Here is a 21,323-nt window from a genome sequence, read left to right as displayed (position 1 = left end):
TCTAAGGATTTCTTCAATATCTGATTAAAGATCGAGGGGCTTTCTGTATACCCCTGTGGAATTCGGCACCAAGCCAAAATACGCTCGCCAAAACGAAACGCAAAAATTTGCTGGCTGTCATGGTGCAATGGAATGGAAAAGAAAGCATGGCATAAGTCAATTACAGTATACGATTCTGCATCATGGGTAATCTGATACAAAATCACAGATAGATTTGGTACAATGAGACAACACGATACAACGATTTTGTTTATCTTTCTCAAATCTTGCACTATTCTGAACTTTCCATTAGGCTTTTTTCAGTCCCATGATAGTGGAATTAAATGGACTACTCATTATCCCTCTCAAAATGCCTTGTTTTATAATTTTCTCAATTATTGGAGTAACTCCTTCAACTATTTCAGGTGTCAGTTTAAATTGAGGAACATTTGGATAGCTTACTCCTTCTTTCACCGTTATTTTTACTGGGTCCACATTTCTCATTAGTCCCACATCTTCTCCCGTGAAATCCCAGACTTCTGCCTTTACAGTCTGTTTCAATTCTTTGGGTAATTCATCAGGGGTAAATACAGCATAGGCTTCAGTAATCTCAGTTTCTCTGTTCGCCATAGTCATCTTATACAGCACATCTTCATCAGGGGTCTCAAATGCTATACCATCCGGGGTACAGAAAATGGTGCAATTCATTTTGCACAGCAGATCCCTACCTAATAAATTTACAGGACTTGTGTCGCACACAACAAAGCGGTGCATTTCAGAGAACTTCCGTATGCTAACTTTCACTGGGTCTGTAAAATGAGTCTTAATCTGTCTGTTGGATACACCAACTACTTGGATTGTTTCATCCGAGAGAGGAAGATTCTTAACATCAGCTGACCTAACAGTTGATCGAGTAGCACCAGTATCGACTAAGAAAGTGATGTTTTCATCATTTAATTTCCCATCCACAAATGGGCCTGTCTGGTCTACTTCTAGAGTTGCGCTAAGTATGCACGCTTCTTCCTCCCTTCGGCACCATCCATAACCTTCCTCTGAATCGCTCGCATCCCGTTGTAGCCAATACTGCGAAACAGCGCTAGCGCGCGGCAGCTTAGTTACCTGTTCTTCGTTGTAGAATCCTGTCTCATTACTGTATTTCTGTGAAGTTTTGCTTTGTGGAAAAGGCGGTTTTGGCACCTGATTCTGTTGGGAAACAGCCTGCTGCTGTCGCTGTGGTTGACCACTCACCTCATTCTGCACCTGTGGATTCGATGATGCATTTTCATTATTAGTACTGGGGGAAATTTACACTCGGATTTCCAATGCCCTACCCTACCGCAATTATGACATGGGAATTTCTTTTTGGCAACTTCTATGTTAAAATTTCCCTTAACTTTCCCAGGAGTGAATTTTCTGGGGCCTGTATTATTCGCTTGTTCCGCTAACTGGGCTTCCTGTCTTTCTGCCACTTTTACTTGTGCCCACATAGCCTTTTCTTTTAATTTACGCTGTTTAGCTTCAATCTCATCACTGAAATATTTGGCGTGTCTCAATACTTCATCTATTTTCTTATTTTGCCAATCTACAGTATGTTGCTTAATCATTTCACAGATTTCTGGACGTAAACCATATACAAATCTGTATACAAAATGACTCAAATCTTTTTCACTCAAATTTTCATCACCACTGAACTGTTTAAAGGCCAAATTCAATCTTTCGTAATAGGCATGTACCGCCTCCTTACTTTCCTGGTGAGTTCTGTCAATTTTTACCCAATCAGTCTCTTTGGGAGGTACTTTATTTTTCAAAAAGGCAATAACATGTTCGCATTTCTTCATTACCTCGGGGTCTGGGGCTCCTGTCTTTGGATCCCTAGGGTAAGCTTGTGTGGGCCAATTTATCATTAGTTTGCATTCTGTCCATAAATCTGATGGCACTATTATGTCAAACAGGCTGTTTAGATCAATCCATAATACTTTAGATAATTTAACAAATCTGTCCACTTGCCTATACCACTCGACAGGCTTTTCGCGTAGTCGATGGAAATCATTTGTAAATGACAAAAATATCTTGTCAAGTCCATGGAGCATGTACATATCCTCCCCCTGGAATTTCTCTCATGGGGCATTCTGTTACTACCTTTTCCTTTTCTCTAACAGGGAAAGCTGCAAAAGTCTTATCTGAGGCATCATCTCATTTTCGATACCATCTGCTTCTCCATTTATCCACATCTCCCCATTTTCTCAGCAAGATAATTATTTCCTTAATCTGACTTATTCGTCCTGTGGTATTCAAATTTTCAATATCCTTTTCAGTAAAATCTATTCGATATGGTTTCTGTAGGGCCTTTACCTTTTCAATATCTATACCCATTTCATTTGCTACTTCTTCTAATCTTTCATGCAGATTTTTTGCTCTCCAAATTATGCTTTTACACAAAAACAGTAACTCCTCATCCTGGTAAGTTTTTAACTTTTCTGTGGGGATAGTTCCTACTATTAATTCTTCCAGTACCATTCGTAGTTTGGCCACATCTATTGATTGGGATTCTTTGTCTTTTCTCTGCAAGCTTCTCAACCATTCGCTCAATTCTTCTGAAGATGGTCCTACTGGTTTTCTACATTAGTTTGTTCTAAGTCCCTTTGAGTCTCTAATACTGTCTCCATTGTCATTGTATGTCTTTCTGCTATATTTGAACCCAAAAATGGGTAATTCGAAGTATTTGGCTCAATTGTACTTATTGTCTGTCTCCATGGATTTTCATTTAGTCTCTGCTTTGGCTTCTCAATCTGTTTATTACTGTTATAAGGAACTGTTAAACAATATTCACTATCTTTCTGTTGATCAAAAATAGGCATCACAGGGCCTATAGTCACTGGAACAGTTACAGCTTCAAAATTTTTGGTCAATTCTCTTATCTTTTCAGTTAATTCTAAAGTTGTTTTTGCTAATTCTGCAGAATTTTTACCACTCGTTTTATCATCTGATTTTCTCTCTATCTCTCTCATGGAATTATTTTTTCCTAGTTCTTGAGGTACTGGTTCTGGCTTAATGATTCGGAACGTCTCTCTCATTGGGGCACTTGGTTTTAACATTTCAGATTCTGGTTGATACGGAGGTGGATTTTTATAAAACATGTCATCAAGAACATCGTCCTCCGATTCATTCACTCCGTACCCTCTTGGTTCTATATTATGTCTCTTTTCCGTACATTTTTTCCCTCCAAATTCTTCAACGTTTCTTACAGGAAACAACCCATCAGTCATACTTGCAGTCTGCCATCTTCTCATTCTTTCATCATGAGTGTCATGTCCGTATCTGCCAAACATGTATCTATACCTTCCGCCACTTCTCTGTCTTTCTCTGTCATGCATCTTATCTTCCCATTTTGTCAATGCTTCAAATTGTGTTGGTCTGGGTCTTGGTTCTAGATTCATCATTTTCTCTCTCAAATTTTTCAAAACCGCTAGACTAAACGAACCATGCTCTGGAAATGCCAAAACTCCATCATTCTTGGTATACTTCACGCAGTTATCTAACCAAATACAAGTATGATATCCGTATTTCACAACCATGAAGGATGCAGGGGTTTTCGTGGGGGAAGCAACTGTCCTTCCCTAGTCAGAATCGGTTTGTGCTTTTTAAACCATTTCTTGATTTTCCCAAACCAGGACTTTTACTCCTTTTCAGGTGGATCGTAATACGTCATTTTTGTCTTTCGTGTATCGCTAGTCTTTTCCTTACAACTGTTCTGTTATTTTAACCAATCGTACCGCGACTCACACTAATGCACCAATCTGGAGCGTCTACGTCACTTCTGCAATTTTCCAATCCCAGCGCGATTCACACTAACGCACCAATCCGGAGCATCTACGTCACCCTGTAATTCTCCACTTCTAGCGCGGCGTACACCAATGCACCAATCAGGAGTGTCTACGTCTCTGGCTGACTGGCCAATCCCAGCGCGGTCTTTCTGACGTCAGCAGCTGCTGCTGCAGCTCCTGCTCCTGTTGACCCCTCCTTTACAAAATCCTCTCGGTAAGCTTTTTACGTTCTTCCAATTCACAAATCTGTTCGTAACAACATAAAAACGCCACCATTGTCCGCTTCGCTAACCAAAGAATAGTTAATGACCTTTCTCACAAGAATTCCATCTTTCCCGAGAGCAGCGCTTACCTCTGCCCTACTACGGAATCATTACTTCCGTTGATAAAGTAGCACGTCCCTCGACCTCACCCTTCTAGCAAGCATCAGCTAACCGTTTCTCCAGAATTAAGACAACCAGTTGGAGACCCAATGCTCCTGAGAAATAAAACCAGAGTTTCACAATTAACCTGAATGCTATTTCATTCACGCACTTTCATACGGGAAAATGTAGTTCATTCACACAGAATTCTGTCTTTCCCGAGAACAGCGAACAGTCTGTACTACTACAGAATTATGACACACGTTAATAAAGTAGCACTTCCCTCTACTTTATCCTTCTAACAAGCTTAGGGAACACCTATTACCTTTCCAGTGATAAGCTTTATCAGAGTGCCTCTTGGACTCCTGGTACCTAAGACCAAAATTTCACAGGTGACCTTCGCTACCATACACTTCTCTCATGCCGAAAATGTCCCTAATGGCAACACACAACGATGTTACCGAACCGAACCCAGACAATGCGTCGTGCAACTTCAATCGTTACACGTTTCCCCTGTGTACCTACAGGGCAACAACAATTCCGTCTTTCCCGAGAGCAGCACTTACCTCTGCTCTACTACGGAACCGTTACAAACTTCCGACTTCCTACATCCCAGAAGCCGTGCCAACAACATAGAACTCAACGCGACTCAACATAGAGTGTTAATACATAAACCAATATTTTCCCACAATCAATAATCAATAAGCTATTTACAGGCAATAATCACCAAACAAAACAATAATAACCATCATACTGCTACCAGAAAAACTGATGGAGCGCGGAAACCTGGGTAACGGGAATCTAGACAAAACCCTGTACCTAATATCCTCCCTTTGTCACAGACCAAATATCACATTAACACATTCACTCCTACAATCATTGGTGGGGCCCATATCACCAACATTCACACTTGTCTTCTCACTGGCCTGCACTTACAGGAGAGATAAATGTTCCAAGCGCTGACATAAAAGGAATACCTTATAACATATAGAGGGAAAATTATTTACACTTCTATGCACTAATACCCTTTTCACTATACATCATAGACCTAAACATTAAGATACTCCTCCCACGTGATCAATGGATCAATTAGTTGATTTGATATTGATGATTTAGTCCAGCTAAAACATATTCAAAGATCCTGATCTACCCCCTTTTCAATAAACAACCAAACACATTTTCTTGTTAATCAATATTGTTTATCTAAATAATGCAAGAATTTTAGTTCCATTTAATACATTTTTTAATCATTACGCAAATCACAGAACACCATATTTACCTATTCTGCCTATCGGTCGTCCTCTAAGTCATCAAATGTAGTCGTCATCACGCTACAGTCCCAAAGATTGGGTCAAGGACCAGAGACGTGCAAGTATTGATTAGTGCCCATAGATTTTGTAAGTCTTTAGTTCATCAAGAAATTGGGCAGCAACTCAGTCTGTCAAAGATTCAGGAACGCAGCCATCGCGTAGCGTCACCGTCGTCTCACACGCAATCCAACAAACAGCCTCAACAATCCCTCGCTATTCTACCGTCTTTTATAATAAGAGTAAAGTCTAAAAGGTACATTTTTAAAGATTTGGGCATCATCCATTGGTCTGTTAAGATCGTCCGGTGAAGTTTCACACAGTTCATGATGTCATATCGTCAGGCATGATCCATCCGGATTCTTGCATAAGTCCTTTGTTTGAATATTTGGCAAGCATCCCATCGTGACCTTGCTAAGGCACAGCAAGTCTAGAGTCATGTTGAGGCCACTGGTACTTGGGGTTGGCGCAGGCGCACTTTGTCTGAAACCTCGTGGAATGGTGGCCATCGCGTCAAGTCAGTGAGGCGGCCATCTTGATTTTAGGCCCAACGGATAACTTAAGCGAAACAAACACAAAAAGCAATTAAAACATAGAAATAACTAATAAAAATGTTAGACCCTCACTAACTCCTCTATGTGCTTGTAATTATCTAGTGTATTGCGACATTTAAAGCGTTCATATTCACCCATTGATGTCATCTGGTGCAACATTACAAAAAAGTCACAAAAGCAACATATATCATGCGATTTTCTATTTTTCTAATGTTAATATGCGTACATATGTTAATAATAACAATTATTTAGCCATGCAAAATTGTTTGAATATTTGGCAAGCATCCCATCGTGACCTAAGGCACAGCAAGTCTAGAGTCATGTTGAGGCCACTGGTACATGGGGTTGGCGCAGGCGCACTTTGTCTGAAACCTCGTGGAATGGTGGCCATCGCGTCGAGTCAGTCAGGCGGCCATCTTGATTTGAGGCCCACCGGATTAACTTAAGCGAAACAAACACAAAAAGCAATTAAAACATAGAAATAATGAATAAAAATGTTAGACCCTCACTAATTCCTCTATGTGCTTGTAATTATCTATCATATTGCGACATTTAAAGCGTTCATATTCACCCATTGATGTCATCTGGTGCAACATTAGAAAAACGTCACAAAAGCAACATATATCATGCGATTTTCTATTTTTCTAATGTTATTATGTGTACATATGTTAATAATAACAATTTTCTAGCCATGCAAAATGCAAATCCCCCTTGTATTTCATACATTAGGAAGTGTTGATTAGATTTCAAGCAAACACATTAATAGTATTATAATTAATAGATTATTCTAATTAGTACAGGCATGCAGATTAGGGGGGTATACAAAATGTTGTACTACCCGCTCCATCAATGGCATAAGGAAAGCCACTTAATAGAGTGGAGACAGAGACGGGATGGAGGAAGCCGTCAGAGGTAAGGTGGTCCTTTGGGGCTGAGTAATCGCCTTGGTAGACCAGCCCTGCCCAGCTGAGGGTCCCTGAGCAGGCTTGTACGAAAGTGGAAGGACTTGTTTTTCCATAGCCAATCTCTCATGCTACAACAATGCCAGCGGTCTTCACAGTAAAATATTTTGAGTAAACAGGTTAAACTGTGTGAGGTCAGAACAACACCTGCCATTACTAACCTGTATGGGGTTGAAGCAAGGAATAACCTCTGCTAATCTGGATAGACAAAAGCATGTAACAAATGGTTTTGTGGGGAGCAGGAGTTGGAGCCCCAGCGTTGAGCCCTTCATTAGTGAACCAGAGGGCATAGATAAATGCTGTGCAAATGCACATTCTTGGAGTGAGGAGAGAGAAGAATTCTGCAAAAAAAGATTGTGTAGCAGATAAATCAATGGCGCAGCGATCTCCAGTATTCTCGATTAGTGTATCTTGACCCCTTATGTTGGGTTTTAATGGGGTCCCCCCTAAAACTAGCCGCAATTGGTATGGGCTCTGTGGCTGAATCTGTATTGGTACATGAAGCTAAAAACTCTCAGAATATGTTGAGGGTAGAAAGTCCAAAGGCCATTATCTACCCTCAATATACCAACAAAAATAAAAATGTGGCAATTGTTACACCTCGTGGAACTGACGAGGGGGAGAGTGGTTGATAAATCTCTGTCCATTATTCACAAACAGCTGTAAACAAACGTTGGAAGACCTTAATAGTCAGTCAGGGGGTCAGGATGCAGGTGGAGTATCATCAAGCAACCCTGCTGCAAAGTTGGAACCAGCTTCTATGGAGAACTTAGCACTGCTGAGCATTGGCCCAATGGTGGCAATGGGAGTAGGGAAAGTTCCAGCTGTACTTTCTCAAGCCACAGGTGTATCAGCACCGAAGAGATTTGTCTAAACCAACAGCAGGTCAACGAGTTGTCAACTGGGCTAGACCCAGCAGTTCTTGGAAACTATCGTAGCTGAGATTCGAGAATGCAAAAATAGGCAGGCCAAGGAAATTGCTACAGTTCATCAAAGGCTAGATAAAATTGATGGTATGTGACAACAAATTCTGGAACGAAATAAAGAATTTGAGCAACGAGTGTCAGACATGGAGGACCACTCTTTGAGCTGGGACAGTGATATTGCTACTCTTCAGCAGAAATTACAGGCCTCACGATTGAAAATGGATGAAATGGAGAACTATGCGAGACGATCTAATCTGCGCTTCACAGTGATTCCAGAGGATAATGATTGTATAAATGGCCAGACTAACCCCTTGTTATATATGGAAACAATGATTAAAGAACATATACTTGAGAATCCACTTGAAGACCTAACCATAATGAGGGTGCATAGTGTCCCAGCACAACATTCAGTGAGGTCCAAGTACCCAAGGACAATGACTACAAATATTTCAGATGTTCATATAAGAGAAGTAATTTTAAGTAAGGCAATTTAAGAAAAAGTATATTTTGGTAGCTGATGGTTTAAGAGTGAGAGTATTTTCTGATATGTTGGCATTTGCAGCACACCAACAAAGTGAGTTTGTCGGGTTGATTGGACAGTTTAAGAGTGCCGGATCACAGGCTTCTATCATCCAACAGTCAAAATTGAAAATTTTATACAAAGGTCAATTTCATCTTTGTGTTACTCTCAATGAAGCTCAGGATGTACTACAGAAAGTGGTACAAGCAAGTAAAGGCTAGTGCCAACCAGGGGGCAGTTGAAGAGAGAATGTAATATAAGAGAAGACAAGAGATCACTGTGGTAATGGGAACAGGCTGTAGTTACACCGGTTACTGGGGGCTAAGGGGGCGCGGATTGAAGGATAAGCATTAGTCTCTTGTTTCATGGCAGATCCAGATAAGCCACATGAGATGCAAGGTTTTGGGGGTGGTATACAAGTCTACGCTGTAATTGAATTCCTGTAATCTGTTGGGTTTAGATCTTATGCACTTTATGCCCTTTGTACTTTTATATATTAGCACTTTTTTCTACAGACCCAAATTGAGTCATCTTGTTACAGTAGCACTTTAGGCTCCGCGTATAGTCTGAAAACAGTGTTTCTTAGATTTATAAGCTGTGTCAGGGTATTCTCTAAGCACTTTGCATGTTGCATTTTGTAGGTAGGGCCACTTATACTGCTGGCTAGTTATCACAGCTATATAGCTGAACCGTGTTTCTCTGTTATAAGGTTCGTATTTATCTAAACAATAAAGGCCTATGGTTTGGGGTACAAGTGAATGCACTGATGGGTATCGTTTAGCCTGCGGGGGTAAAATGTTTGGGCTAAGCCGTATGAATGTGTCAAGTATGAGTCACTTTGTCACACAAGCACTTTTTTTCCTAGATGCTAGCAATTTATTTTTGTTTCTGTGGCGTTGAGAATAGATATCTGAACATTATGGAGGGGGTGTAAGCAAAAGTGTCTGGGTAGGTGCCAGGTCAAGGCACCAGAATTATGGGTGGGCTGAAGAAGGGAGTTAAGAGCCATTCCCCTCTTCGGATGGGGCAAAGGTGGGGGGGTTGGAAGGGCAGGGATGGGAAGCAGGGGTTTGCAGTTAAAGAAGAGCAAGACAAGAGTAGGTTGAGATTGGGCAAGGTATAAGAGCATGAGGAGAAGGTGGGAGGTGGTAATTGTGGTAATCATGGAAAGCAGGGGTATGGACCAAGCCCAGAAACAAAGGGCAGCAAGGTTATAACAAGGGGAAAAAATAATGGGAACAAATTGCTTATTGCACAAGCAGTGGTGACATGTTTAAATGTAAGGAATGTCACAAAAGATAAACACAATCTCTTAAATGCACATTAAAGTGGGGCATTGTGAAAATGGTTGGGATATTTTTCTTCTGAGGTACTATTTCTATGAGAAATGTAATTTTAAGTCTAACACTCCCAAACTGTTGTTGCTAAGAAAATATTCACGAGTATACTTTGCTTCGGCCAATATGGCAGTTCGGGGAGTTGGCATTCTATTTTTGAGTATGTTGGATGGTGAGGTGAGAGAGGTGATCTGGGATGAGGAAGCGAGATGGATCTGAATTGAGTTTAAAGTTGTTGGGGGTCCTTGTTATTTTCTTGAATTATTATGGGTCAATCTATGATGATATTAAAGCTTTCGAGCAGATTTATGATCTGTTAATAAACGCGGAAGGTCCTATAGCTACGGGGGAGATTTTAAATTTATACAAGATCAAGGATTAGACACTTCACATTAGACTAAGCAACAATTAAAACCAAAGACCTCCAAATTGTTTAAGATTATGAAGGAAGATTTTGCCCTAATAGATCCATGGTGAGTAGATCATCCGGGACTTTCCCAATTTACAAGTTATTCAGCAGGGTTCAAAACAGCTTCACGATTGGATTTTTATTTGGTAGATAAGCGAATAGAAAGAGGAGGGTCAGAGATTATTACCAACTCATTTTCTATAGTCTATAGTCGTCTCAGTCATAATATAAGGAACATCTCAAAAAGAAATCCCAGATGGAAATCTCTGCTTATGGACAAATATGGATTGAAGAAATGAGTAAATTCACACAGCTGTTTTTCAAGGATATTAAAAATACTGCCCCAACTTTTATGGTTTGGGAAGCTTTTAAGGCCTCTTTTCGGGGACAGGTTATCCCTTATAAACTAGGGCACATAAGCAGAGGGTGCAGAAGATAGATGTTTTACAAAACACAGTAGAACAGGTTAGGAATGAACTCAACTCTGCAATCTCAAGAGATTATGGGAAAAAGGCATTACAGCAAGAATTGGTGAGAGAAAAAGACCAACTAAGAAACTTTTTTATTCTAAAAGATATTACAGGGAGTAAGGCATACCATCAGAAAATGTATGGAGAAAGCCAGCACATAAGCAAATATCTAGCATCATCTCCTGAAACACAGAAAAATAGGCAAATAATCACACAAATGAGAGACCCTAGTGCTACAACTATGGTGGAAGATAAAGATAGGATAGAGAAATATTTCTTCTCCATTTTAAACAAATTTATGCAGAAGTACAGGTAATAGACCCACAGGATCTAGTATGTTACTTCGGCGCATTCCAGTTACCACAAATTACTAGGGACAATACGGAAGCCTTGAATAAGCCCATTGAGCCTCTACTACTGGCGGAATCATTAATAGGTATGGCTAGTGCAAAGGCCAGCGGGAATGATGGTATTCCTGTTGAAGTATACGATATGATTTTAGCTGATATTTCCCCATTTTTAATATTTCTGTTTAACCAAATTGTGGTTGGGATCCCTATCTCCAAATATTCAAAGAGTCAGTTGTGAAAGATCCTAGTGACCCCAATTCATATCTTCCAATAAGCTTATTAAATTCAGATAAAAAGCTATTTATGAAAACAACAAATGGTCCATGGTGACCAAACGGGATTTTTGTCAGGGAGATTAATGGCTGCCAATACTAACTTTTTGGCTCAGGCTATTGATTATTTTTCAGTCAACAAGGACAAGGGTGTAATTTTAATGATGGCTGCAGATAAAGCATTCCACCTTGCTGACTGGCGGCGTATTTTTTTTATTTTAGGGGAGTTTGGCTCTCCATCATAATTGATAGTGATGCTAAAGGAAGTTTACAAGGGGGCCAAAGCAGAGATAATTATTAAAGCGGAACAGGTGGGAGAGGTTGAGATTAGGTGTGGCACCCGTCCCACTATCCCCACTACTGTTCTCTCTCTTTATTGAGCCACTCACAGTCCAAATCCACTCTGATTGGTCAATTCTAGCCCCCATAACGGGGATGGCAAAAATTTAACTTTTTGCCGAAGACATAATCATATATCTTAAGGCGAAAGTTCAAACATACAGGACGCGGTTGAGGAAATCCAGGCCTTTACAGGCTTAGGTGGTTATAAAGTCAAACAGTTCAAAACAGAGTTGCTTCTGTTTAACTCTATGGATGCCCAGTTGCCAGAAGGGCTACAGACTTTAACACAATGGCCTATAAGATACTTAGGTCTAGTATTGTCATGTTTTGTACTGGCTATTATTAGACGTAGCAGGTTGTTGTAGAAATTTTACTGATAAACAGGAGGATATTTTTGTCTGTTTTTTATTAATGTGTTTTATGTTTTTTTTATCTGTTTTCAACCTTGACAATGTTATAATTTTGTATCTTTTATGATTCACTATGTGGTCTGAACAAAGCTTATTTGGATTGATTGATTGATTGATACTTAGGTCTATATGTATCAAATGATTTGTCACAATTGTTCCATTTAAACTATGGGAAAACCCTTATAAAGGTAAAAAGGCTATTAGAGAGCTGGACACTATTATTCTTTTCATTAGTGGATCAAGTTTCATTGGTTAAAATGTCAATACTCCTCTTGTTTGTATTCTTCTTTCTGAACCTCCCTTTGAGAGTGTCAAACTCATACTTTAGGGAATTAGACAAAGTTATTTGTGAGTTTATATAGGCAAAAAAATAAGCTTAGGTGAAACTCTCTACCCTTCAACTAGGCACGGAGTAGGGGGGGCTAGCATTACCACACTTTCCAACATATTATTAGGCCTCTTTGGTTAGTCAGTTAATACTATTAACACCAACATCATCAAAGTATGATAATTCTATTCTAAATCTTATGTTTAAAAGAAAGTGCAAATAATTTACCAGTTTTTCTACGGTCAAATGAAACGATCTAAGAAAATGAGGTATAAGATGATACCAACAATAGTATCACGCAGCCAGCTATTTTGTAAAGCATATAGTGTACCAGCATGCCATTCACTTAATTTTCTCAAAGACTGTGGGGTTTGGGGTTTGCAGCTTTCACAAGGAGTCTTGCAGTCTTGGAGTGACCTATGATTTCTGAAGCTAGGTGAATTTTATAATCTTACTAACCTGATAAAATGGGAATCGATATTACAGCAATTTGTCTGCCAAAATTCAACTCTTTGGTTCAGTTTTAACCAAATAACCAGTTTCCCGAAAATAATTATATGATGATTAATGAATCAGCAAGAACAATAATAAGGTAGATCACCAATAAGAAATTGTGTTGAATGGGAAACTGGTACCGCTTGCTACATGGGAGTGCTAATAGTAAACGTAGGAGCTGCTTTCAAAATGTTTGCAAGAATTGGACTGCAGGCTTAATATTAATGAATGGCACCTATTGGGTGAGATTGGTCACAAAGCCTTGACAGTGCAAACTTTAAGAGAATGGCTTTTCTATCTAGATGGTTGGCATACTACACGCTTCATAGACTTCATAAAGTTTTTGAGATTAGTAGTCATTGCATGGCAATGGCTATCCCTCCATCAACGTCGTTGGTTTTATTTGACTTCTCGGATATAGGGTTCCAGCTAACCAAAAATCGGCAACATTTTATTTGTATTGCATTAGCGGTAGCCAGGTCCTTGGTGCTGCAGAATTGGAAATCATCAAGGGTCCCGATGATAGATCAGTGGCTTACTAATTTGGCCCACATCTATCTGTTTGAGGAGGCATTCACAAAGGGGGTAGGGGCACTCTGTAGATTTAATGCTACGTGGAAGGACTGCTCCTTTGTTTCTTTCTCAATGTAAGATAAAGTACGGTAATTTCCTTTACTCGGTGGTAGAGGGTAATGCTGCTTTATAGATTTTAGTACTGGTTTAATGCACATTTATTGTCGTTGTTTTTAATTGTATAATTGCATTAAGAGGTTCTATAAAAAAATTAAAAGAAAAGATTATGGATGCTGCTATTATGTGGAATATGTGTTTAGGGTATTTAGATTTGGATGAATTAGAAGATTATTCTTGAGAATTGTTTTTGTCTGCCTTACGCTCTAATTTGTATTAGTAATATATGAACTATTGTATTGCCTGTCTCTTTTTCTAGCTGAAATAAAAAGCCACCTTGTGTAGATCTGCGTGGCTTAATAATCCAGAGTAACGTAAACAAAAAAAAGTGATATGATTAAAGCTCATTGATCATGTGTAATTGCTTCTTTTAGAATTGGGAAATTACCTTGTTCAGAATGCCTGCTCCCAGACTATTGGAAAGAGGATGTGAAAGTGAGAGGGAGAGTGCACACTGTTCTCCAGATGTTCTTATTTTGTTGACCTCAGTTGTATATTTTGTGATTCCTTTTCCTCTGTTCCCACTTTTATTATTTTGCTGTTTTATAGTTTGCTTTTAATTGTAGGATCTATTCAATACTTGGGATGGTATGTTTTTATAGGGAGTGTGCAATATAAGTGTAGAGGGCTGGATCTGTTACACAGTTTCAAGAATTCAAGTCCTCTTGAGCCTAAACAATTATTAAGGCTTTGAAATGTTTCTCACTCTTTTAATTTCTTTTGTGCAATGTTTGAAAAGAAATGTACATAGTCACACTTTTGTGAAAATAAAACTGTAAAGGCCAACTTCGATGATGAAATGCACTGTTGGTTGTTACAAGTGCTAAATCGGTGAAAAAGTAAATTCCATGAGACATTGCAATGATAATTTTGGATGTATGATTTGACAAGGAAGCACTACAGTACATCTTCTGATAATATTGTATTTAGAAATAGCCAAGTAATGCATTGCTTAATTTGGCTGTGGCTGTTCCTAAGTTCTCACTTAGCAGAAATATTTTCAGAAATGTATTTGTCTAACCTTCCAAGGTGTTTGCTGCACAAGATAGTATTTGAGGAGACATGTTAAATGTCCTTATTGTGCCTTGATTTGTTGCTGTTGAGGAAGTGTCAGACAAAATTGAAATCAGTAGACTTGAAAACGTTACATGCTAATCAAATAATAATTGAAAAGGCCTAATTTCAGCATATTCATTCCAATGTTTTGAGTGTTCCTCACTGAGTGATAATCAGTCTTAATTGGCTGAAGTTCATGGTATCTGTCTTCTTGCTCTGAAGGGTATATTTCGCATTTCTATCACTTTAATTCAGACAACATGTAATAACGTTTTGCAAGAGTTTTTTCTAAAATATGTATTTTATACATTTAATTTTTATTAAATAAAAAGGTATTGTATATATTAAAACTTTACCTATGGTTGGACCCTGTTCACAAAATTACATGCACCTAAATAACAAATAAGACTAATGGAAGGACAAGCTGACAATCATATTTCACAGAATAGGTGTTGGTGGAATATATTGAACCCAGAGGTAGTGTGCCATTTCCACAATCCAAATGTAAGTTTAGTGGTGGATTTGCGGGCATTTCAATAAGGTTCTACCTGCAAAAGTAGATGAACAGAACACCCAAAAACATACATGTTTTTGTCTATGCAAATAGCCCTTGCAAGTAGTTTCCTACCTTGAAAATGATCACACATTTAATATCGCCAAGGGCATTAATACATGTGTTTCTGGGTTGTGAATTGGGATGGTATAACCCCACATGTACTGGAGATGTAAGGCAAATATTTCTTTATATGGTAAATATTTACTATATGAAAAAAAAGAAAATGTAAATTTAAGTATGTAGTATTTTTTGCTAAGTGGAAAATCAATGTGAGTAACAGTATTCCTTGAAATTTCTTACTGTCAATATAAATACAGATGTAATCCTACGGAGAACATCTGTAACATATCCCAAATACATGTAACAAAAGTATTGTTGCATTTAGAAAACATATGCGATTTTCATAATTCACTTGTATGCGACAAGGCTTCATGAATTCACATTCGTATAATAAAAAGAACATGACATTCAAAAAGAAATTATGATAAAAAGCATAAATTTGAGGACCTAGTACATTTATGTTACCCATCTTGACTGATTCCAAAGATATTCTTGTACTACACAAAGATAGGTTGAATGCAAAAAATACTATTGTAGTTTTCCTTTCAAGAGATCATAATAATTTAGCCAATAAAAAGTCATTGCTGACCCTTGAATGAATTGATGAACACCTGTCTTACACTTGATAGTGACAAGAGTCTTTCTTTGAAGTTGTTGTACTAGCCATGCTTATTTTCTTTTCAGTGTTAGTCACATAAAGTGCACGTTCATTGCTGATAAAATTGTTTAATTCATATTGCTTGTAGTTTCTTTGATAATTTGGATTATATCAAGACACTCTAGATAACTTATCTAATATGTTTTTTTCCAGGGTATTGGATGTGATGAATATCTCGGGTCTGAGAAGGTTGTGGATAAGTGTGGAATCTGTGGTGGAGATAACACAGGCTGCAAAGTCATATCTGGAGTATTCAAGCATACTCTGACAAATGTTGGCTACCACAAAGTTGTTGAAATTCCTGAAGGGGCAACTAAAATCAATATTACTGAGATGACAAAAAGCAACAACTATTTGGGTGAGTTCTATCATGCTTGACAGAAAAATATATTTCACATCCTGCATCATTTTAGTATTCACATTTTAGAGCAGTTGTTTCATGATGTTAAATTAGTTTATTAAGATGCTCACTCTAGTTGTAATACTTGTCTTTTACTAACCTCAAAGGCTTCCAAGGTATGTTAGTGACTCTATTGAAATGAAACCATTAGCAACGATGAATTAATGAAAGCCATATTGTTAAAGGTTATGCTCTCATTATCATTGGGTTTTTTTAAATAGAAGGAACGCTGGGAGATTTGTAAATTGGTAATTCATATGTTTTAGGAGAATAATCTCTTGTAAGTAGGCTTGAGCAGAACTGGCTGAGTTTTATTCCACGGTATTCTGCAGAGTTACCTAAAAACTCCATGAGGTTTTGTGAGCAGCGGAATTCCGGTCCGTCGCCCTGCTTGTGCTGATTTTTGGCACCAGCAGCTTGTCTTGCGCTGTAAAATCTGAGTGATTGGCACTACACGGCATGCCAAAGGGTGCCGCTTTTTTCTGCTCGAACTACATTTTGCCAATGCAAGCACCAACTTTCTCAATGCGAGCAGTAGCGACCTGCTGCAAATGCACGAGTTGAGAATCTTGTGGAGCACAGAGTAGGCAAAACTCCATGAACTCCACTGGCAGAGCGGAGTTTACTGTCCACCCTTACTTGTAAGCATGTCTACATTAATGTCTCCATTATTTGCTTTATGCTCCATTACAGTACTCAAAGGATTAGGAAATAGGTCAGAAAGATATAAAATTAAGCTTATAATTAGCATCAAAGGGTAGAACTATTTTCCAACTGTTTCTTTTTGTGAAAAATGTCAGAAAAGTCTTAACAGATGATTATTCACATGGGTCGCATGTTATCCTTTAGTACTTAAACTGATAATTTCAAGGAACTGTAAGACAACCATAAATATGATAGTAGCTTTTGAGATGGCCAAAAGATGATACTCATTTATGAGCATCGTACACAGCTGAGCTAAAGCACTGTTTTTATTCTGACATAAGCAAGCAAGTATTCTACAATTGCTGAATTGCTCATCTAAGTACTACTGATCGACATTGAGAATAGTGAAGTGAAAAATGTGTTGAAGACAGCACTGGGTAAGCAAATTGGACACCTGTAAATGGAATGAATATAGAGCAACCAAATTCCACCCATATTATAATTAGCTCTCTGTAGCCATATTGCTTATAGCGTAGCTTATTTACAAACCTTAATTATATCTCATGACTACGAAAGAATATTTGAAGTAAAATACCTCAAAGGGCCAGTCGACATTCTGAAGTTTTGACATTCTTCGTTCCTGCACCTTTCAGTCAAGATTTATGGAGGAAACCTGTTCAGCGGAAGATAAGATAATAGTCCTCCAGGAGGTATTAGAGGAATTCAAAAGTAGACCTTAAACCTGTCATCTATCACAAACAAAGAAAGTTGCATTTCCTCAGTGAGTACAGTCTTTGACCCTATTCTTAGCTACATCCATGTGTGAAATTACAGTTCCACAGTTTCTTTTACGATGTCGTTTGGCTCCTTTTGAGTGTCAACTCTTTTCATACCATATACCCTTGGAGACCATTCACATAACAGCAGATGGGGCTCATGGCACTTGCCAAGAAAGTAGAAATTCAGTATGCATGAGGACATGAATTCAATTACATGTCTGTATCGGTGAGCGAGTGGGTACATGAGTTCATATATAGATGTGTGAATGAGTATGCAAATGGTTTTGTGGATGAGTGAATGGACGTGTAAGTGGCTGTTTAGGTGAGTGAGTAGCCCTGTTAGTAGCTGTTTCAGTAGATGAGTGGCTGTGTGAGTGACTAAATGGGTGAGTGAATGGCTGTGTGAGTGACTGTGTTGGGTGTGTGAGTGGGTATATAAGTGCTTGTATGGATATGTGAGTAGATGTGTGAGTGGCTGTATGTGTGTGTGATTGGGTGTGTGAGTGGTTTTATGGGTGTGTGAGTGGCTGTGTGGGTCTGCGAGTGGCTGTGTGAGTGAGTGGCTGTGTGAGTAGCTAATGAGTGAGTGTGAGTGTGTGTCAGTAGATGTCTGGGTTGTGTGCATGAGTGAGTGGATGAATGAGAGATTGAATGGGAATGTTAGTGGGTGTGTCCAGTGGCTCTGTGGATGATGTCATCAGTGATGTCATTTTGAGATGTCATCAGTGATGTCATCAGTAATATCACTAGCCATGTCATGAGTTATGTAATATGTGAGGTCATAAGCAGTGCATTGCAGGGTCATAAGTTATAGTTAGCTCAGGTAACTATAACTGCTGAATTTCTATGGTTTTGTACAAATGAAATCTGAGCCTAACTATAACATCCCTGTAACCTTTGTTTTATTTCAGTGAAATTTTAAAGTTTTTTAAGCCTGTTTCCTAATTATTACATCCCTATAACTGCAGATTTGTTAAGTAAATGTGGAAGTTTTTTTAAAATTATATTTCCTATCTATAATGTACCTGTAACTGTTGTTTCTTTTGGTGAATATTTATGTTTTTAATGCTATTTTCGAACTATCATGCCCCTGCAATCGTGGTGTGTGAGAGTGTGTGTGAGTGGTTGTATGGATGTGTAAGTGGGAGTTTGAGTGTCTGAGTGTGTGTGTCAATGAGAAGTCTCTCAGTGGGTCTGTGAGTGAGTGGGTGAGTAAGTCTGTGAGTGGGTGCTTGGGTGTATTAGTGGGTCTGTCAGTGGGTGCATGGTAAAACAAGTAGGAAGCACGTAGAAGCAGGTCCTCGTGCCAGCTCCCCCTGTGATGGTCCTCCTGTCCAGCTTGCCTGCAGTCCACTACCCTCTGTTGTCTTCGGTTTTGGGCCTCCTCTGCTAATTTTCTGCTTGTTTTTCTGCCACTTCCTTGCTCGCTCCTGCTCTTACTTTGCCTCTTCTGCTCATTCTGCCCATTATTTTGCCTATTTCTGCTTACTCTTGACCTTTATTCTGCCTCTTGCTCCTCATTTCTAACCTCCATTTTGCCTCTTGCTGCTGGTTTCTGAACTCTATTTTGCCTCTTTCTGCATCCTTCTGACCTTTATTTTGCCTCTTTCTGCTATTTTTCCACCTTTATTTCTCCTCTTGCTGCTGGTTTCTGATCTCTTTTTTGCCTCTTTCTCCTCATTTGCGAACTTTATTCTGTCTCTTTCTGCTCCCTTCTGACCTTTATTCTGCCTCTTTTTGCGTGTTTCTGACCTTTATTTTTCCTTGTTCTGCTCTTATGCTCCGGGACCACAGGGGGATTCTCAAGGGCCCCACGGTCCCAGCCGGCAGCCCGCCTCCTGCAGGAGCTGGCATTACTCTCACTCAAAGGAGGCTGCTGGAAATGCAGCTCCCGGTGTGCAAGAGCAATCTGTTTCATCTCTTTCCCTGCCCGTAAGTCTGCGTGCAGGGAACTTTCACTGCTCCTGTCCTAAGGAAACAGAGTGTTTGCTTTGGGTTGGTGAGTGCTGTCACAGTGGAACATAGGAGGAGCCGGCATTCTTATGAGTGGCAGTCCCAATGGCCATTATTGGCTTCAGGAGGGTGGCCATTTAGCCCCCCGCTTTAAGTTTAATTGTAGGCCTGGGGAGATGGTGGTCGACGCGGTTTCCCTGTATTCAATTTAACATAAGCCCCAGGGAGGTGGTGATCCCCAGGGATCTGGGGGTTGCATGCTGCCCCCCCATTAATTTCATTTATTGACCCGGGAAAGTGAGTGTCATTCCCGGGGCCAGGGGTTGTACGCGTGGCCCACCCACATTAAATGTATCATAACACTGGGGGAGGTGGTGGCCCCCGGGGCTCGGGGGATATACATGGCCCCCCTATTCATTTTATTTCTAGCCATGGGGAGGTGGTCCCCAGGCCCCCGCTTCAAATTTAACATAAGCCCTGGGGAGGTGGTGGTCCCTGGGGCATAAAATTGCCCATGGAGTTGGGCCATGTGCACCCCCTTTCTTAAATGTAATAAAGGAGGCACGCCCCCAGGACCTGGCCCAACAGGGGGCTTAATTAATACCAAATGCAGGAGATGCACTTGTTTTTAGTTAAAATTTTGCAGTGAATTCGCAGATCTATCCGCGATATCATGTCAAAATAGAAAAAAAACACCACAACATCTGGGGGGTCAGGGTAATGCTACCCTGACCCCTTTTTATTTTAAACATTTTATGTGGGACTCGGTTGAAACCGTTTCCCAAAAGGGCTGCCAACACTTTCTGATTTCAGCACGGTGACTGTCGGATCCGTGGAGGATTTGCTCCCATTGATATACAAATTCAGGTTTTGATTCATATCTCTAAAACTACTGAACGGATTTACACCAAATCACAAAATGGGTGCTATTTGGGCTAAGAGCTACCTTTCTGCCAAATTTGGTGTAATTTCGTCCAGCAGTCCAGGCTGTAGTCGTGTTTAGAATCCCTATGGGAATTACCATGGGGAAAATGCATTTTGAGACCCCCATTTTTCTCGGATCCCCCAAAACTTTCCACACTGCAGCTGAAGTGAGTGTCAAATTTTTGGGGAAAATGTTGTGTAGATTCATCTAAGGGTGCCTAAGATATAGGCAAATCTATAAGTATTTATACATGTGTGTGTGTCTGTGTATATAAAAATAGATATCCAACCATCTGAACAATTCTTAAAACTCTCAGTAAAAGAGTTTCCATAGGAGGAGATCGAAATGTTCTAATTCACTAATACTTTTGGTTTCATAGCAAAAAAGATGAACATCTCTGGTGCGCCATGTGCAAGTAACAACCTCACATGGAACAACCAATTTAAATAACTTACTGAATGTCTTGTTTTTAGCTTCTATGTTTGCTTTTTAATTATGCTCCCTCTCTGTCACTTCTGCACCTTCCAGGAATTAGTGCACCTTTCAAATCAGTGCTTGTACCTATTTATTGATCAGTGATAATACTCAGGGCCGTCTTTAGAGAGGTGGAGCCGGTGCAGGGCATTGACCTCAGGGAGGGAGGGTGCTGTGTTAAAAAAAAACCTGCTGCAGAGTTTCCTTGTGTGTCACTCTGGATTCAAGCAGCAATAATATGTAATGATAACTCTTGTGGTTAATGTTTCTGCTAGAGAGA

General features: G+C 39.5%; 1 protein-coding gene across 1 annotated transcript in view; it reads left to right on the top strand.

Moving 5' to 3' along the window:
- Positions 1-21,323, top strand: part of THSD4 (thrombospondin type 1 domain containing 4) — a 2,089,562-nt gene that overhangs the window by 1,777,065 nt on the left and 291,174 nt on the right. Inside the window, exon 8 of the mRNA XM_085644058.1 lies at positions 16,021-16,225. Within this exon, the coding sequence (XP_085500184.1) occupies positions 16,021-16,225 (205 nt within the window). The remainder of the gene's footprint in view (positions 1-16,020; positions 16,226-21,323) is intronic.

This window comes from Triturus cristatus, chromosome 3_1, assembly GCF_964204655.1.
Source record: "Triturus cristatus chromosome 3_1, aTriCri1.1, whole genome shotgun sequence".
Lineage (NCBI taxonomy): Eukaryota > Metazoa > Chordata > Amphibia > Caudata > Salamandridae > Triturus > Triturus cristatus.
Note: the sequence above shows the minus strand (reverse complement) of the source record. Positions and strands in the feature narration are given on the sequence as shown.